This window comes from Plodia interpunctella, chromosome 20, assembly GCF_027563975.2.
Source record: "Plodia interpunctella isolate USDA-ARS_2022_Savannah chromosome 20, ilPloInte3.2, whole genome shotgun sequence".
NCBI lineage: Eukaryota > Metazoa > Arthropoda > Insecta > Lepidoptera > Pyralidae > Plodia > Plodia interpunctella.
In genome coordinates this window covers 4,529,259-4,550,387 of record NC_071313.1, presented here as the reverse complement: position 1 = coordinate 4,550,387, position 21,129 = coordinate 4,529,259, and the positions used below count along the sequence as shown (strand labels likewise).

The 21,129-nt window shown below is 35.0% G+C and overlaps 1 protein-coding gene across 1 annotated transcript; it reads left to right on the top strand.

Annotated features, from left to right (window-relative positions):
* The first annotated feature begins 203 nt into the window (after window positions 1-203).
* Window positions 204-5,435, top strand: LOC128678791 (uncharacterized). The gene is made up of 2 exons (XM_053760599.2): window positions 204-431; window positions 4,412-5,435. Exon 2 carries the CDS (start codon window positions 4,442-4,444, stop codon window positions 5,222-5,224), a length of 783 nt encoding a protein of 260 aa, XP_053616574.1. The 5' UTR covers window positions 204-431; window positions 4,412-4,441; the 3' UTR covers window positions 5,225-5,435.
* Window positions 5,436-21,129: the final 15,694 nt, after the last annotated feature.

Below are 21,129 nucleotides of genomic sequence, written 5' to 3'. Positions count from 1 at the left end.
CATGTAAAGTGCAGCGCAAGCGCCGGCCTGGATGCACCGCGTGACGACAGTCGCCTACACGTGCCGCCGAGTCAGCGCAACGTGCCTTCAAATCCGGGAATTGCGCGACACATCGCGCAATACTCACTTTTGGTTCTAACATCGACCATTAGACTTCATTTTAGTTTTATGTTGTAATTTTATTTCATTTAATAAATTAGTTAAATAAATTTTGGTTTTTTTTAAAGTCTTCGGCTGCAGTAAACTTAACTGGCGCAGTCGGTAGGATCTCGAGTCAGTTCGTGCGCGACAAGATTTCCGCTATATCCCGGTTCGAGTCCCGCGTGACTGACTGGCATTCCAGCCCTCATCGAGATCGTCGAATCTACGGAATCTGCAGCCCGGAGGTGTATCCGAACATTGATACAGCAGAAAAACCAAGATATGTATATGTGAGTACTTTAGAATCATTCTAGAGTTGCTTTCCTTTATTTTCCTGTATAATTTAATTTATCCAAGATTTTCCATCCGAGGCAATCGAGGACCCTTAGTAATAGTAGGAGTAGAGATATTGACCTCCATAGAAATTTAAATTTAAACGAAAGTAGTGATAGTTTTAATTCGTTAATTAACATGGCACAACTAGATGATATTTGGAAGGCCCTTCGACTGGTGCCTGAATTTGATGGTAACCCAAATGTTTTAACGAGATTCATTGGCTTATGTGATCAGTTAGTAGAACAATTTATTTCATCAGATAATGCCCTTATAAATGCGGCCTTAATTAACGGGATCTTAAATAAAGTGACTGGGTCTGCCGCTCGCCTTATAAATTCTAATGGTGTACCAGATAACTGGCAAGGTATCCGCAACGCTCTGATCAATAATTTTGCTGACCAGAGAGATGAAACCTCACTTTATAATGATCTTGCACTCCTGACTCAGGGCTCATGCACCCCGCAAGAATTTTTTGAAAAATGTCAAAATCTTTATAGCACTATTATGACTTACGTTAGCTTACATGGAACTATTCAGACTACCGTACAATCTAAACGCGAATTGTATAAGAAACTTACTTTACAGTCATATTTGCGCGGTCTAAGAGATCCGTTAGGATCGCGTATAAGATGCATGAGGCCTGAAACCATAGAGAAGGCGCTTGAATTTGTTCACGAGGAAATGAACACCTTGTATCTGCAACAGCGAAATGAAGGCAAAACTCACCATATGCTTCTTAGTAAAAATAATTCAGGTTATACACCACCGCAACAAATTTCGCATAATAAGCCGTTTACTTTTAATATGCCTGGGCCCTCTCGCCCACAGCCACAACCTATGCAATTTGCACCCCGTGCACCTATAATGTGGAAACCTAATTTTAGTGCTCCTAGTAATCAAAATATTCAATATCGCGGACCTTCACGCACTCAGCAGATATTTGGTGCTCCACCTCCTAATTATAATCCTCGCAGCAATGTCTTCGCTCTACCCCAACGACCCCAAAATGCGAATAACGCACCGCGACCTATGAGTGGTGTTAGCCACTTTGCGCCTAAACCACTACCCCCATCTGGACATGACTGGAGGAGGTTTGGTAATCCACCACCCTCCAACTATTTCAAAACTCGTGAAATGAATGTTAACGAGTGCTACGACTATCAGTACGATCCCTATAATGACTCATACGATAACCAACCCTATTTCGTGACCAACCCTGACTTAGACTATTACGAGCAAACAGACAACCCTTATGATAATAATGAAGAAACCTACCCCTCTTACTATGAACCCCGTGAGATCGCTGAAAATTCGTGTGGCAATGACCAGCAGGATTTTCACAAAGGCAGTCCTTCAGACAAACAAAAATAGAAGTTAATCACAAGCCCCTCCAATGGGTAATGAGTCTAAAGGAACCTAATGCTAGATTGACTAGGTGGCGGTTAAAGTTAAGCGAATATAACTTTACCGTTATCTATAAGCAGGGTAAAACTAATCTTAATGCAGATGCTCTGTCCCGTGTGGAAATCCACAATGAGGAGATTAGTTCAATAGCCGTGCAACCGTCAGAAAGATGTCCATCCTTATCTCGATCCACCACAGTTACAGCACATACGAGTGCAGAGCACCCTATTTTAGAAATTCCGATCACAGATGACCCTCTCAACAAATTTCACAGACAAATATGTTTAATGGTAGTCGGCGACATAAAAAGACGCCCCGCTATTAGCAAACCATTTGAATCTCATATTAAAACAACTATACAGTTATCAGAGTCCAATCTTGAAATAGACACTATCAATGCAATTAAAGAATACGTCAACCCCAAAGTACGTACAGGCATTATTATTATTCCCCCCTTAGCTATGTACAAAATTATCCCAATTATACAAGAAAATTTTAAAAGCTCAGCTATGGACCTTGTCTTAACCAAGGTAGAAGTAGAGAACATTAAGGAATACTTGCAACAACAAAATATAATTAGAAATTATCATGAAGGAAAAACTAACCATCGTGGCACCAACGAGTGCTATCTAGCACTGTCACGAAAGTATTTTTGGCCCAAAATGAAGGAACACATATCAAAATACATAAATGAATGCAATATCTGCGGAATGGCAAAATATGACCGCAACCCCATAAAGCAACGGTTTGCTATAGTACCACCCCCGTCTAAACCTTTTGAAACACTACATATTGATCTGTTCACTACTGAAAACGAAAAATATTTAACTTTGGTTGACGCATTCTCTAAATACGCACAAGCATACCATCTCCGAGACGGAACGGCCCTAAGTGTAGTACAAGCCCTCATCAAATTCTTTACACACCATGGCGTCCCTATAACTATAATTTCTGACCAAGGTCCTGAATTTACGAACCAGATGTTCTCGGAATTTACTAAACTTCACAAAATTGAACACCATAAAGCCTTGGCTCACAATCCTAATAGTAATGCAATAGTTGAACGGTTTCATTCTACCATCCTTGAGCATCTCCGAATTCTCAAATTAGAGCAACGCAATGAACCCGCTATAAATCTTATGCCATATGCTGTGCTAGCATACAACAGTTCCATACACAGTTTCACGAAATGTTGTGTATGTCGACGTTATTACAGGTCATTTCGACCCACGTGACCCGGTTAGCATAGATATGAATGAACATCTTCTCCAACAGTATATCTTAGATCACAAACATCGTATGAACAAAGTATATAACATGCTGAACGATACTTCACTTCATAATCGCACCCAACTTACTGAGGCTAGGAACAAAGACAGACAACCTGAAAAAGAATACACCCCTGACCAGCAAGTATTCGTTCGTAACCCCGTAGCTAGTAGGCAAAAATTAGCACCCCGGTTCACACAAGATGTAGTTTTGGCAGACTTGCCTATACATATTTACACAAAAAGGAAAAAGGGACCCATTGCTAAAGCACGTCTCAAGCGAACACCTAAAATAAACCCGTTGTTACAGGATCCTCCTGACCATCACCCTTCATCTGACCATGGCACAAGACGTGACGCTTAATACCCTCGACAATGGACCAGGTATCCTACCTTTCAAACTTGGACCCACTAAAATGATCACTCACTACCACTCCTTCCTGTACTACATTGACTTAGACATGATTTCTCTAACAATAAACTCAGTTAAATCCCAAATTGATTCATTTAGATCCGATCTTAATAATAAAACGGCTTCTTTATACGAACCCCACATCTCGCATCTTTATAATAAAATAGAAATGTTACTCGAACAAATTCATAGCTTCCAACACACCCGTAGCAGGAGAGGTTTAGTAGATGGTCTCGGTTCAATTATTAAGAGTGTCTCGGGTAACCTCGACTACACAGACGCTATAAAGTATGATAATGCAATTAAAGTACTACAAAATAATGAAAAACAATTAGAAACTGAACTAAATGAACACATAAGTCTAGGGAAGGAATGGATAGCTAAACACTCAATAGTACTAGACAGTATAGTCAAAAATCAGAATAGGTTAGCTAATTCCATTGATCATATTTTAAATTCAGATGCAAGTAGAGATTATGATATGATTAAGTATGCCCATCTAGCTCAATATCTTATTATTATATCAGACAATACGGATAATTTATATGAAGAGATCCATAATCTCGAAAATATGGTAGCCTTCATTCAAAGTAAAACTACAGCTCACTATATGATTAATATTAGCACGTTAAATAGTACTATAAGTAGATTAAGACAGCTCTATTCTGAAGAGCAGATAATTAACATTGATTTAAGGGAATATTATGAGATAATTAAGACGGGATCATATTATGTAGGTAATAAATTAGCTATAGTTTTCATGGTACCGATTGCTTCCCCTCTCACCTATACACTTTACAAGTTATCCATCGCTCCTAATAAACAAAATCAAATACTTGTCCCCATCCAGCCCTATGTAGCAATTCAGGAAACTGATTCTATGTACATAGCGACAGAATGTCCGAAGGTCAACACTTGGTACATATGCAAAGAAGAGCTGCAACAAAAGATTCGAGACAATGAAGATTGTATCCAGCATCTCATCATGGACCAGTCAATCAGTTCATCTTGTCAATTCATTCATGCAAACCTTACCAGCTCAGCCCTCGAGAAGCTAGACGATCAACACTATACTATCAGCCTGCCAACCACAACCAGACTACATATATCCTGTAGACAAGAGTATTACAAGAATCTCCAAGGAACCTATCTAGTGTCCGTCCCGCCTAGTTGTATGTTGAAAACGTTGGACTTTGTTATCTCAAACGTTCAGAATCGTATTAAAGGACACGCTGTACAAATAGCGGAACTACCAACTGAGGAGCTCGCCACATCAAAGCTTCAGCCAACTGTAAGACTAAACTCCATCAATTTAGAACATATACATGAGACGAACGCTAAGATATCGCTACAGCATCCTGCGACATTACAGAAAAACGATCTGAGCAGCCTCTACCATACTACTATACCTTCATATACGTTATTATTTGGAACATTCATATTCGCCCTCATCCTGACATTATACTGGAAACTCCGTCGCAGAAGTTCAAAATCAAAGGATGAAGATATCCCGAAGGCTGATTATCCCGATGGACATTATTCCCGTATCCAAGACATCAAGCCTAAAGATGTGAAAATCGACATCAGCAACATTCCGGCAATATCCTCAGTAAGACCTACGGATAGTTGCCGATCTGCGGGGGGAGGCGTTACGCGCAGCTAATACATGTAAAGTGCAGCGCAAGCGCCGGCCTGGATGCACCGCGTGACGACAGTCGCCTACACGTGCCGCCGAGTCAGCGCAACGTGCCTTCAAATCCGGGAATTGCGCGACACATCGCGCAATACTCACTTTTGGTTCTAACATCGACCATTAGACTTCATTTTAGTTTTATGTTGTAATTTTATTTCATTTAATAAATTAGTTAAATAAATTTTGGTTTTTTTTAAAGTCTTCGGCTGCAGTAAACTTAACTAATAAGTGATTAAAAATAATATAATCGCATGGGTTCTAGAATTGTTTTTTACTTTCCTCCAATATTAAGGGCAAAATATGGTCGGAAATTTCCATACCTACCTATCTCGACCTGACGCGCTCGAGTCTATACCAAAATCTCCTCTTGGGCTCCCCTACTATAAGCGGTCTACTCTAATAGATAGCCGTTCAATCTAAGTGATTGATGACTAAAAGAACGAATAGATGACCGAATGGAATCGATTTAGTGAGCAATAGCCACATTTGCATATGTATGGGATGAATGAGGGCCGATTTTAGATCAAAAAGACTTTTCAGCTTTGTCACTTATATAGCTTGGTATAATCTTCATAATACTTTTTAAGAAAATAGTCTTTATTTTTCAGTAAAAACAGCTTCGAAATAATGGTAAAAACTCAGAACAATTAAGTTGTTGTTCTAAAGGTGAAATACCCTGTGTGCTGACGCGTCACGACTAAGGAAAAATCTCATATATGTTTGAACTTCAAAATCCGTGCACAGGACCAGGGGGCTGAAAGATAAATTCAACAAAAAATTCAGCAATGAACAATCTATTTTGATATTAAACATTTTTATTTTAATAAAAAAATAGAATTAACAATAAAAACACAATTACTATTAATTTAAACTAAATACTTGTAAATGTTCTTTTTATATAAACAATTTATAATATTAATCCAAATTGTAGTTACATTTTAATATCAGCCTTTTATCAATGTTAACAAAAAATAATAATAAATAAGTAAAAGAATACCGAGCGGGTACAAAATAATGGGTTTGTGAATGAAATGAAACAATTTGTTGTACAAACGATTGATTTTGTTGGTGCGGGAGCCGGGATGATTGGTTATCATTAGGTTTTGAGATACACGATTGATGTGGATCGTTACGTTGGAAATTTGTCAGATCAAAAATGCGAATGGTGAGACACACCACACCCGTTTTGCTTTTACGTATAAAAGTGAATAAAATTGAAATATATCTTACATCAATTTATAAATCCTTATTTATAAATATTTTGTAAGCCGGACTTAATATATTTAAATGTACAACTAAAGATACGACATAATTACTATAAGTTAAGATTAAAAATTAAAACTAATATAAAAAATACTAAATTAATTTAAATAAAAAATTGACACTAAAACGCCGTCGTCGTGCGGTAAAGTTCCCAGAAGGCAGGCGATATTTTATCTTTGTATGGCCAAACTCAAACGTTGGCCAAAATAAAAATTATATTTAATATAGTGTTTAGTCACGCTAATTACAATTTAATTGCCTTCTACATTATCTAATTCATTTATTTTTGATAACGAAGTTTGTAACTTCAAGAAACGCATTTTCGGACGGCAATGCTATAATGTCCCTGACATTGCACTCGTGCCTGGGCATCGGTGACTTAAAAAAGTCTGAATTTATTTTCTAAAAAAAATAAAAAAATATTTTCTCAATGAAAGTGTGTTTTAGAATAACTTAAAAAATATAAACCTAGACAAAAACAAAATATAGAACTGTGACCTATAAAATGTCAATCCACATTAATCTTACGCCGGCCGATCGGGTCCTGCGTAATTCAGTCGCGTACAGACTGAAGTACAAACAAACATACAATCTTTGGTAGACAATACAAGCGAAGTCACGTAGTCAATCTCCGGGATATTGCCAGGTTAGGTACCAACGCGCCATGTGTGGTCAGTTTGTTTACATTTGATTTAAAAAGTTTGCAAAAATATCGGTTGCCCCAAAAGGGGAAAACCTAAGAAGCGCTTATTTTATGTCGTCAAGAATGATCTATGCTTGCCAGTAGTTTAATTTAACTAGGCATGCATGACGACCGACCGTGTGAAGCATAGACCGAAACAGTAGATAAGCGTACCCTGGGCTCCGATTCTCAATGGCTGGGAAGTAACTGGGAAAACTCTCGCATCAGAGAGAGAGAGAAATGTTTAATTTTTTCCCATCTTTCCCTTTGTCAATTTACTAGAATTAGTTTTTGTTTTGTGACTGGAAAAGTAGCTTTGTACTTAGTTTAAAGATGCTGAAAAGCTAAATTAATGAAGATGAACTAATTAACTTCAAGGCTTTTGACGCTGTTTATCGCCTATGCTAATTACGTAACAAATATTTTACTAAATTTACTTGGGAAAACATTTTTATCAATACAGTAGTATTAACACAATCCCAGTACCGTTAGCAAAATAATAACATTAAATGTATTATTTTTCTAACAGTGTCTACCTCGACCATACACCCATAATAACATACATATCTTACATATATATCTTCAGAGTCGAGCCACAAGATTGCGGTCACTTTCGATAAACACGAAACCGCATTGTAAGGAAAACACACGACAATTTGATAATTATCAGGTACATGGCCGAGCTTTATGGTACATGTAGCATGGTACACGAAAATGTTATGGTTGCTGTATTAGAAGAGTTTACAGAACTGATAGCATTCGGATAAAGGATGTTAAGTAAATAGTCGACCAGTGTATATATTTTCTCACGATGTCCTTCCATTTGAAGATCTCAATTTTTTTTAAAATCAAAATCAAATCATTTATTCAGAAATTAGGACTTCACAGGCACTTTTTCACGTCATATTCTAAATTAAATGATGTTTACCAAAGCTACAAACTACTAGCATTTCAGAACGACCACTGCTGAATGTCTAAAGAAACTCATTCAAACAGTGTTGGTCTCTATTATGCCAGAAAGGCTTACCATTTTTTAAATATAAATTTATGTATAATTTTTTATCAGTAATATAACAATGTAAGTACACAATAAAGTACATGGTCAAAAGGTATACTGAAACATATTATGATTGTGATCAAGTGCTGATGAAAGGAAAATATATATATCTATATATATATATATATATATATGTATAATTAACCAAACAAAAAAAAACTTTTAATCGAGCTGACTAGTTCCCCCCGGCAGCACCCGTTCACGAGTTGACGCGTGAATCAGCCATCGCGAAGCTCAACCACAATAGAGGGAACCTCCCGACCCGATCCACGACACCGCTACCGGTTTGACCATTTGAGTGTGCATGACATACTCTATCTCCATAATCTAACATAATAGATGTTACTTTCAGAAACTTGAAGATCACAAATCACGTATATGTATAAATAATTATAAAAAAGTATATAAGTATCAAGTGTGAAAGGTAGAAGTTTTAGGAAGGGTCCAAGGTTTTTTATCACGGTATTGGTCTTAAAATAAGCCAAACGGATATTTCACAGCCTCCTATATTGGTATGGCACACAATATACATTGCGAATCTTAAAAACTAGGAAGAAAAAACATAATGTTAACGATTACTTGGTTCGCATACATTTCTGCACTTGTTTTCTACCGATAATGTCAAAGTCAAAATAATGGGGGGTATTATCTCTAGAGATAATTATTGGTGGGGTATTATCATCTCCGTAAGATGTCGCTGCACCGGTTGTAAACAGTAGCGTTGTTATTATTGCATGCCATTTACAGGGACGGATTTATACTATATACTTACTCAAAAAGTATAAATAAAATAATGGCGTGTGTTTCCGCCCTAGAATAGGACCACTTCATATATTTCTCGTGAATGTTGTACGAGCTGTGTCGTATCTGCTGCCATGTTGTTTCGCTTTGATCAAAATAAGGTTCATTTATTACGCTGCTGGGTTACGAGGCGTCACAGCTCCTAATGTAACTAGGAACACGAAGATGAGAGAGCATATGACATTGGTACTCGTACTATTGAGAAATATCGAGGAAATAAATAAAATACGAAACCATATCAACCGAACGTCATCGTAAATTCGCTTATATTTATGAATCATTATCGTCATATTTATAAATGAATTTACCAGCTGCAGCGTATTGATAAACTCAAAACAAGTGGATTTAGATAAAAATATTTCATTAAATAACGGTCAAAACAAATCAGATTAGTTTTTACTCAGTTATCAACCCTATTTATGAAGGAACCTGCACTGGGGGCTTACCATCATCTCTTAACGCGATCCACTTTACGACCTAAACTGAGCAAATTCGTACCATCGACTTAATTTTTAGTATGAATGCGATTCATTTTAGGTACCTAAATTGAACCGAGTTGCATTGGAATCGATCTGTAAAAGTTGATGGTAGGCCTGGTTGAAAGTTTATGTTCGCTAGTGTATATATGCGGTTCCTTGCCACTAGACGAGATGAGTAGTTGCAAAAGTCATGTACGATGGGTAACTAGAATAAAATCTGACACCATGTTAAAAATGAACACATTCTTAAAGATATTATATAACGGTATATGATATAACGGTGAAAATAAATTAGATTTATTTTTACCCAGTCATAAATCCTATTCAGTTTTGCATTCTTGAAGACTTTATTCCGTCCCTGGACACATACCTACACGGGAGCGTTGACTCCTTTAATAGTATATTGCGTACGCTGTTAAGACTAGGCTTACATGTAGCTGGGGTACTAAACAAACATTCGCTCTGGTTGGTTTCTGCTTCAAAGGATATACTATTCATATAGGAAATGCGGCCTGTGTGATGAGGACCTGTCAGAACTGCGGATATTGTCTAGGGTGGTATTTTAATTAAATTGTGATTTCCTTTAATTTAATTACCTGTAGCTATAATACTTAAAATATTTCGTATTTGCTAAAGTATTAATTCACTCATGTATCGTATGAAAATTATAATAGAAAATTTGCTTTCAGTCGAAAAAAAATGTCAATCAAACAAAAGACATAAATAACCTAAATGAATCATTGTGTGAGTTTAATTTTTATCTTCTATTTCCCTCAGAAACGAACAGAAATATTTAGAATACATTTCTCAACGTTAATAAAGCTATATTTTTAGATAGGCACAGAAGAAATAAAGCTGTATTAAGAAAACATAATTTTTCAAAATTTTGATTTCTTTTGTTAATATTTCCCGCGGCATGTCTGTCCAGCACACACTAGGAAAAGATTGGCACATCTCGGCCACAGGCTGGTTAGGTAATCACACCTATTATGTATGTATTAACTGGTCGATTAGCACATAAGTGGCTTGCGGCGATTGTATACGGATTTTTAGCTAACGGTGACAGGATATGTAGGTTTATTTACCTTGCTGTAATAATTATAAAGAACTGGCTGCGCTCCAGGACTACACTCCTGTGGATATCTCAAGACAATGAATGAATGAGTGAATGAATGGATTGAAATTAGTAAGTGAATGCAATTAGTGAATTTATGAAATTAATGAATCATTGATTGAATGAAAGTAATGAAAGAATGAAATGAATGAATGAAGTGGTTTATTTAGATAAGTGTGAATAATGTATAAAATTTGAATAAAAATAAGATCCAAACAATAGTATTCAAGAATTTCGCTGTGATTTTTCAACCTGTGTGAGGTCAATCCTCCTTGGGAATGCCATGGTTACCTACCAGTTGTCAAGGCTATGTATCCCTTCCCCGTCTAGTACAACATCCAGGGGACTCTAAGGAGTAGTCCTATTCTAGGCTGGGAGCACATGTCTTCACAATCCTGGCGCTATCCTGCTCCTTTGTAATCCTAATTAACTTTATTTGTTACTACTTAGTGATCCGATTTGAAAATAAAAAAATGTGTATGATAGGCAAATTAATAACGCCTATTCAGGATTCAGAAATACAAATAAATAAATAATACATTTATTTATAAATCACCCCAGGTCCTTACTGATTGATAAATGTTATTATAATTTGAACGATTTTTTTAATAATAGACTCAGATAAAAATTTAGTTACATTTATTTATTCTATTTTATGATTTTGTTTTGTGAGATGATAGCATGCTCTCCATTTAAATTTGCATACCCTCGGACGGCGAAACATGGAAGATTATTATAACACCACATTGTAAAAAATGTAAAATTTTCTTTTTGCAAATAAATAATCTTTGTCTTTATAACATAAAACAAGTTTTCAAAAGTACCAACAACGATTCAATGGCCATATAATAAACATTTTTGTATCGGACATCGACTCCTGAGCACACTGTTCCCATAATAACCCACTGCTCACGTAATAAGGGAGATAATGGTATCTATCACAAGACCACCTGTTATTATAGGAAACCTGAATTACGTATTGTGAATAGATTGCTTTAATTTGAAGCGATGGCGATCGGGCATAATTATTGATCCCTTTTTGTTTCAACGGATTAGATCGAACGTGGATTTAATTAAAATCAAGAAGCGGTGCTGGCTTAGTCGGCGAGGCTCTTGACTCGCACCTAAAAGGCAAAGGTTCGAATCTCAATTATAGATTAATCGGACGACGGTCAAATATATTTAATCTTAGTGGCCATAACAGAATCCTGTTTCTATCTCTTTCATTTGAACATTTTCCCGGTATCTACACAGCCGTCGAGCGTTGGAGCCCAGAGGCCGCTTTCCTACGTTTTCGTGTCCGCTTCGTACTGAGCATTGAATTAAGTGTACCTACTAAGATTGAAACAAAAATGAATCCTAATCATAATTTTCCTTACATATTTTCTTCTTGTTCTCTGATGTGAAAGCGATCTTAGTATATAACAAAATAAATAATGTACACCACCTGGACGTCCTGTGAAAGTGAAACATAATAGTGCGTAACCACAGCATCGATTGAGGTCGTTATAACGTTATAAATAAAGCTGTTAATAGCCAAGCGTTACATGCAACACCACAGTGATATATTGAAAGCTATGCACATTGCATATACGCTTCCGTTGGAAGTGTCGAAGTGGACACGGCACGGCTTTATTGAGTGAATTTCTTATGCAATTACTAGGAATTGGACATGATCTATATGTCTAAATAGGGCGCTGATTGGCTGACAGACTTGTAAGGTATCACTGCAGAAACAAAATGGCTGAGCGACGAAATTCAAGCAGAGAGGATAATGAAATTTTGAAAGGCTGCGGTGAAGTTTGTTGCGCCGCTTCTTCTTCACCTGCGCTTTGAAAGCCGGCAGTAGACTTAGTTTAAGTAATTTTTTTGACGTCAATAAGTGATGTATATCATCCTAAACTGAATAAAGAATTTTGAATTTGAATTTGTAAAAATATATGCTCTTGAGCAACCACGGGCAATAGATGAATATAATCACAGAAAGGAATCACGACTAAGGACTTTGTTTTATATGACAAAATATTATATATACAGTATATAACACCCACTCTTTTCACAATTTCTTCTTATAATTATAAGGTTTTAAGAAGAAATTGTGAAAATATGGGTTTATTTGACTTTTTCGGTATAAATTGGGAAAGTTTTTCGCGTAATAATCTATGTCTATAATCAATAACGAGAATTGGAATAACTCAGTTTGATCTTAACAAAACCCGGCGGGCTGCTGTCCAGTATTCAACTTTAATAAACAAAACGTAACAGCGGAAGCTGGAAGCAGTTTCGCAAGACGTTTGTCAAGATACGGATAAATATTGCGTTGCCTGGGGCTTCCATCGTTTTCGAAACTATTGTAGTTCTTGTTTATGACTGGCTCGCTTTATACGCTTTAGAATATAAGGCTGAGTGTCCATGTTAGAGTTAGGTCCGGATTTGTCAGAATCTGGGCTAACTGAAACTAAGTTTCGAATTAGGGATAGAAATTCGATTGTCAAATATTACAAAATTCTATTGGACGGAACACTATGCAATCTAAACCAATATATAATTTGGAAACTAGTTCATTGTTAGCAGTTCACAGCACAGCTTCTATCGAGTCAGCCTCTACGCAGTAGAAGAGTAGCATCCATCCCAAAGCGTAACTAATAAATATCGTTGTCTTCACAAGTATTTTTATTTCTTACCAAATTATGTATCTAAATTCGGTATTCTATGTAAAATTGCTACTTATTTTGATCTAATTTCATGTAAACTAGACATAATACAGGTTGCTGTACAAGGAACAGTGCAGAATAACAGTAATTTCCATACTAATGATCGCAGCGAATGGCCCATGCGCAACTGGAAACAAGATTGATGCAGACTATTGAGAGCTAAGTGATGAATTACACACCCTCTACTTGTTACTTAATTGTTAACTTGATTAACGAACCGGCACAAATGATGTGGAACTTGAGAATCAAAAGGAATGGATTGTGACACTCTGAGCTTTTAATAATTTACAATCTAAATCAAATATTTGGGTTAAGCATCAAATATATGAAAATATTAATAGCAAATAAAACTGTAAGATGTCATTGTCGAAATTGTTTTAATTAGGCGTTTTTATATTAATAAATATAGCGCGCAGAATAAATAAATAAATAGGACAAATCACACAGATTGAGCTAGCCCCAAAGTAAGTTCGAGACTTGTGTTATGGGATACTAACTCAATGAGACTATATTTTATAACAAATACATATATAGATAAACATCCAAGAGCGGGGTCAATCAGAAAAAGATCATTTTCCATCATAACCGGGGATAGAACCCGGGACCTCTCGGTTCAGTGGCAAGAACTTTACCACTGCGCCACCGAGGTCGTCAAAGAATTAATGGACGTTGAGGCAGAATGGATATGGAATGGCTACAATATTATGTGACCAGCAAGGTCTGATTTACCTTTAACTAGGAACTAACAAAAACCTGATGGCTTCCCCAGGAAAGGAGGAGGTCAGAGGAGACATAAAGCCGAAATCGTAAATTTTAAGTCTAAGGTAGAAGTTGGATGCAAGTTGCTTTCAACGATCTATGAGGATGGATCCTTGGGAGAGGGCTTCTTGTGGCTGAGATGATGATGATCCATCACGCAGAATAGAGATTTCTGGCGCTTTCTCGATTCGTAAGTACCACTTTGGTAACCAAGCCAGCAAGAGTTTTAGCATTATTTGAAAACATTTATTTATCTACAAAACATATCGTATGATTAATAATAATCGTCGAAGTAAGACTTGCATTTAGTTATCTCAAATTAAAAATGTTACAGGTAATTAAAATGAAATTTGACTAAACATTTTTATTAAAAATAATGATCACGTTAATGATCACATTAAATTATTATTAAAACAGCTATTATAACGGTCTCATAAGTGGCTACTGATAAACAAATCTAAGCGAAATAATATTATCATTTATCCAAATATTACCTTACAGAATTTCTATTATCTCACCATTAAGATGCAATAATATCCTTATCGTACCAATTAATCAAGTTTAAGTTTTAAATAACGTTACTATGTAATGCAAATATTTGATACAATAAATTATAAAAGATGGCGTCTTGTGTTCAGATAAGAGAAGCAATCAAAAGGTCTAGTGCCACTATACTCTTATTCGACCTCCAAAAAATTATTAATTCTATGTGCTGGTGCTCATTTTGCCCTTTTTGATTTTTTTTATGTTGCGCAACGGATCTTCAAAACTGATTTTACCCAATAGTCTACCTTACCTAGGTAACAAATTTTTGGTCCACTATCCCAGACTTTTGATGAGCATTAATATTAACTGGATGAGAATCTAGAGGCCTAAAGGGCAATAGAGTCTCATAAGAACTCGTAAATCAACAGCCACTAAGCAAATTCAAGAACGAGAAGCGATGTAAAACTCGTCACAGAGTAGATGGAAAGATAGTGAGTGATTCAAACTTGTAGAGTTACTAGTAATAACTTAGCTACAAATCTCCTTGAGGCTACACCATTTTGCGCTGATTCCATTGTCAGCATAAATACTGTACAGACTCCCTGAGCAAAGTCAGTAGCGACAGCAACAAAGGATCTGAATGTACAAACTAAAGAAATTTGAGCTTTACGTGCAGAAATTACACTGGTAGAAATAAAACTGTAATGTACTAAAATTAAGACCCTTTCGATACTAGACTCACTAATAATGCAGATAAAGATAACCTTTATGTTGTAGGTGATACAGATGAAGTTTGTAGTGTTAGATCAGTAGTTGAAGACAAGTGTATAAAACAGGTTATGGTGGACTGCCTCAAGCGTCATCATTTAGCACTAGTGTACGGTTTGCAAATTTATGTGACATCAGTTGTAACACTGGATACGTTGTGTTCTGTTGTGACTTTCACGTCACCGTTTATAGCTTGTTTTTGTATATTCTGAAACTATTTGGTGAAATTTAAATATGTGCGATAAAATCATCGCAACACAATCATTTTATTATTTTCTGGGTGTTTTAAATACATAGATATTGAAGATATGTATAAGATTGACGTTTATTGTAAATAATAAATCTTAAACAATATATCGACAGCCACAAAGTAAAGTTTCACTAACAAGACGTGGCATTTTAGCATTTATTTAGGCTATAAATTCTGCTTCAACAAGCTTGTGTCATTTTCTAATAACGTGAGGTATTCAATGTTGTACAATGTTGATAAAACACACTTTAATAATATCAATGGTTACAGACAGGAAGAGAGATTTATTTCAAAAATGGAACTACTTAGTGATTTAAAACTGCACCTAGTTCTATCATGAATCTGTTCAATGGTAATAGTGACAGTGAATGACTGTTACACTGGAAGGGGGATGCAATGCAACTAAGCTAAAGTGTTTTTTGTCTTTGTCGCATTATAATATTTAACATTGACAGAATAAGACAAAACATACCTTAGCTTAAAGTAAAATATGCTTTATCATTTTATGAAAGCCTTTTTAATATTATGTTGCATACGGTTGCTTGATGGCGCCACAGGAAAAGAAAAAAGCACACACTTCTTCAGATTCTGTGTAACTCTGTGTAACAACAACTGTGACACATGGCGCGTTTGAATTTCTAATATCGCCATCTATGATTTGGAAGAATAATTACAACAAAATAATCAAAATCATATTTTTACAAAATAACAATAAAGACTTTCAATATAGTAAATAATATTACCAAGATCATTAAGTCCTGTGTATATTTAACTGAATATCAGCGTGTCGAAACATTATCAACAATGTGACGGGGCGAGCTGCCATTTCCATACTCGCAATTACGCCGAGTGAGCACCTGTTTTTAAATCACGCACGTGCGTTTATTTTGTACTGAAGAGTCTTTGTGAGGTCTACTATGAAAACTCGATGAGATGTCGAGTTAGAAAATAAAGTGAAAATTTAAAAAAATATATTAATTGCAAAAATAAAAAATTATGATGAGAGAATAACAGAAGATGTTGAAATTACCTTTCTCATTGATTATTGTGGAATAATATTACGGAGAATCAAATATCCTATATTACGTACTTACTTACATAACCAAAGTTATGTAAAAAAATCATTATTTATTTGCGGCGGATAATTTTCAATTACAGTGCTTATTTATTTGAATACTCTTATATATAAGTCAACTAGCTTTTGCCCGCGGCTTCGCCCGTTAATTTTCCAGGATGAATGATAAGTACCTTTTCTTCTTCTTCATACTTCAAACTACATGTATGCAAAATTTCAAGAAGATTGGTTGAGTAGATAGAGCGTGAAGAGGTAACAAATAAACATACTTTCGCATTTATAATATTGGTTAGGATTCTTCGGATCGAGTATCGATAGTAATATTAAATAATTTCACCACACCCGCCCGGGGTCTCTGCGCAAAATATCATTAATTTTCCGAAATTATTCTGATAGTCGCCCCTTTGTTTCATCGTAATGAGCGGGTATAAACCCGCCGAATTTAAAAAGCTATTACTTTCGTAACATTGTAACTGGTTTCAAGTGATTTGCACATTATATCTTCTTGTTAAATATTCGGATAAAGAATTTTCACCTATTCCTGAAGTAAAGTTATAGCATATGAGTTATGTTAGGTAAGTAGCATTGTTTTGTCTCGTTCCGTCAATGTCAAATATTGCAATATAGACAAAACATGAAAGGTTATGTTCAAAAACCAAAACATTATTTTCAGCAGCTCATCAACTTTCGCGTTTATAGTATTAGTAGATATTATAATATACTAGTAATATTAGAGTAGTAACATTACTGGATACTGTTATTAATACATCATAATATCTAAGTAACATTTTCGTATTAGCTAATGTAGATATTACTTATTGTCTTAACTTCAATTTATTTGTGTTAATTTGTAATTGGCAATTTTCTTGTTTTACTCGTAAATCACACTTATAAAAATATTAGTATTTTGTACTTTACTATAGGTATATACCTATAGTAATGTTTAACTTGTTTTTAATTGTATATTTATATATATTATATATAATATATGTATACCCATTTCCTAGATATACAATAACAGAAGTAGCCAATTAAAATAATAAGTGTCACAAAACATAATTAAATTTCTAACCCGAAACGATCATTAGAAAGAAGATATAAATTGCAATTATGGAACCATTATCGTAAAATAACAGGTACGTAACGATGGTACTTTTAATACGCTATAATAGGTACTTAATACTAGCTTCAGTCGTAAAATCTATTAATAATGTAAATGATCGGTTACCGGCCACTCGATAGTATTTGGCCGGATTATACTGTGTATGTCAAGTTATTTAATATTTTAGGGTTCCGTGAGCTAAGATATTAAGTGACACATTTTTTAATTTAACAACCAAGCTATGTATTATATTATTATATATAGGTAGTACATATACACAACAAAAAAATATTAATACGAGTCAGTTCAGTTGTTTATATTTTTGTAATAAATGAAATATCTAAAGAAAACCATTATACATGACCTGGGTACGTGGAAAAAATACAAAAATTATATTGAAATATGGAGAAAATAATATTCCTTAGCTAGAAATAATAAATAAATGACGATGAAAATAAAATGTGTTGTGTAGCAAAAAAGAAACTAAAAAACCCATAGACAAATAAATATTGCTCGTGTTAGCTTAATAATAACAATGAATATAATACACCGTTTGCAAATATTTGCAGGTTCAAGTCTATAAATAACAATAATACTGATACGAAAAGGTGTGATCAGTCCAATAATCAGACTAAACCTTCGGAGCACTTATATAAGGGGAAAATAACATAAATAAACAGCTTTTGAAACAAACCCGTATAATTTATTTTAAAAATAAAAAGAACACAATTAATTCTTATAGGGCATACCCTATAAGAATTAATCATTTACCATAGTAAATGATCATTTTATTTTCCACATTCACGGAACCTCAGGATGCGTGTGTTACAAAAGTTTTGACTTGGTGACATCATTTAATACGTAAGATATTGATATGGCCCAAGTAAATTGGTGTGACTATATTTAATACGAATTTATTGTAAATCGAGTAATTCAGACGAATTAGTTCCAGTGTTTCGGCGATACAGGTTTAGAAAACGTTTTAAGAATGTCCATAGATCATCTTGTTTATGATTCAATCCTATGGTACAAGTTATGAGAAGGCAAAATGGTAGAAGCTTACAATATTGTATCAATCCTATATTATGTGGTAACTATGAAGCATTCCTGGGCAGCCGATAGGCCGCAACAGCATTCCCGAAAGAGGGTTGTCGTCAGGCCAAGGGCTACTCATAAAGTTTTATTTAGGATATTTTTTCGGACTGGGGGTTTTGGGGCGTTAGAACCAAAATTGAAACTGAAAGATGCTCAGATGAGTGAAAGATATCTGCCACAAGTTACTACATACAGGTGCTGATAATGATAAGTGAATAAAAAAAAACACTAAATAGGTATAGGTATATTGTTAAGATTCGTTGTTGAAGTCAAGTTTTAAACATATATAAATGGTTTTGCCCACCCCCATATCTATAAAGCAAAATGTATATTTTTACAATATTAAAATGACGATTAATGTTTTCAAACTCTTACAAATAACTCCTGTAATATGACATCAAGATATCGAGGAACCACCGAAATTCATACAATTAGGCCCTATTAAGGTAATATAACATTAATATTTTTATATCAATGTACCATACTGATACCCGGGGCCACGCGTAGTCAGTTGTTCGCGCGGTGAATACAAATGTTTATTATGAGGAAAAAGTAGCGGCTATTGTGGATTGCCCTGGGCTACTCCTCTGAAGGAGCGATCTAAAAGGGAACGTGGGAATTGTGGAGTAGGGTTTGTCATTAAAAATGCTATAATTATTTATGATTGGCAAAAAATTGTTTATCAGTTACAGTAGTGTTAGTTATAGGATAAACAGTTGAACTTGGTTTGCCTATTTGTATGGTGTATTTAAAAAAAATATGTATTTGTGCTATAAAGTTGTAAATAAATAAAAGAAAAAGTCTAGCATTGCAGCTTATTAGTATCAACCAAGCAGGTACGTGTAAGTTTATTAAATTTAGTGCAATCAATCAGAATATTGTACACGATTTTTGTCATTATATTCACGTTTTTATTCTACTTATTCTACATCTTTTTAAATGTCTACGTGGTACCTCATGTAATTTGTAATATCAACTGTAGCTTTTCATCGGAATTGAACAACATCTAAAATGCATAATAATACTAAACAGTATAAAAAATACAATAAAAATTCGAAAATAACGCGTCTCTATGACGCTCTATGTTCCGCTGTCGTCTGCGCGCGCTTTGGGCTGCATTGTCCGAGTACAAATGTGATCAAATTATAAGCGCGGCGTCGCCCGCGGCGTACTGTACGAACAATCGCAATTTGAGGCGCTCACTATCGCGCGCCCATCGCTGGAACACTGCCCGACTTTATGGTGCAAAAATATAAAAGAATTTTAATGGCTTCAATGGTTTACTACAAGCTGAGGAGCCATTGCTGTGTCATCACTTAAATATTGCGACGCGTGGCGATCTGTATATTTGAATTGGACTTCAGGCTTTTCGCAGATATTTTATTTCTTACCTAATGAAAAAGTGGCTAATTTTTCCTACCATTCTGGCTACGTGCGTGCGATAAACGTGTCTCGCACAGTACCATTATAATCTGTCGGTTTTGGCTTCAGGTACATCCTGATTTTTTGGGAACCTGAGGGCCGCAGAGTACAGACAGATAAACACCTCAACAAATTTTTGAAAGAATGGCATAAGACCGAGACTTTTAAGTCGGATGGAAAAGTTAGGGCCTTTGACCAGCAGTGAAACACGTCAACTAAAAGTTAAATAAAAAATGATAATTAAAAACATATATATCCAAACGTGACAAAAACAGTAGCATGCACCTCTGTTCTGTAAACTGTCTCACAGTCCACCTGTTTTACACTTTTTTATGAACATTTATATTTTAAAAAAATCATTAATATTTATGAAAATCAAATAAATTAATTTATCGTTACACACAACTTGTACAAAATAAGGTTTATACGCTAATATTATATTCTACAAAAATATAATATGATCTACAAAATCGTCAAACATTTCGTTAAGTATAAATTCAACAAGTAACTTTGAAATCTCAACAGTGAACCGACAAATTAATTGGAAACATTAATCAAAAAGTCACTAAGAATCACATTATCCAACACTATAATAAATTTAAACATTAAGTTATGACATGGGAACATATAAAGAATTCAGAAGCGGTTATTAAACATTGAGATGCACCGGTGTGTTCGAGCCAAGTTATAACTCATATTATCATTTACATCATACATTATATCATTAACACTAATTAAAACTCAATAAAATAAATAAATTGTTAAAATTCGTAGACTATTCTATATACTTATTCTATTTGAATTGCTA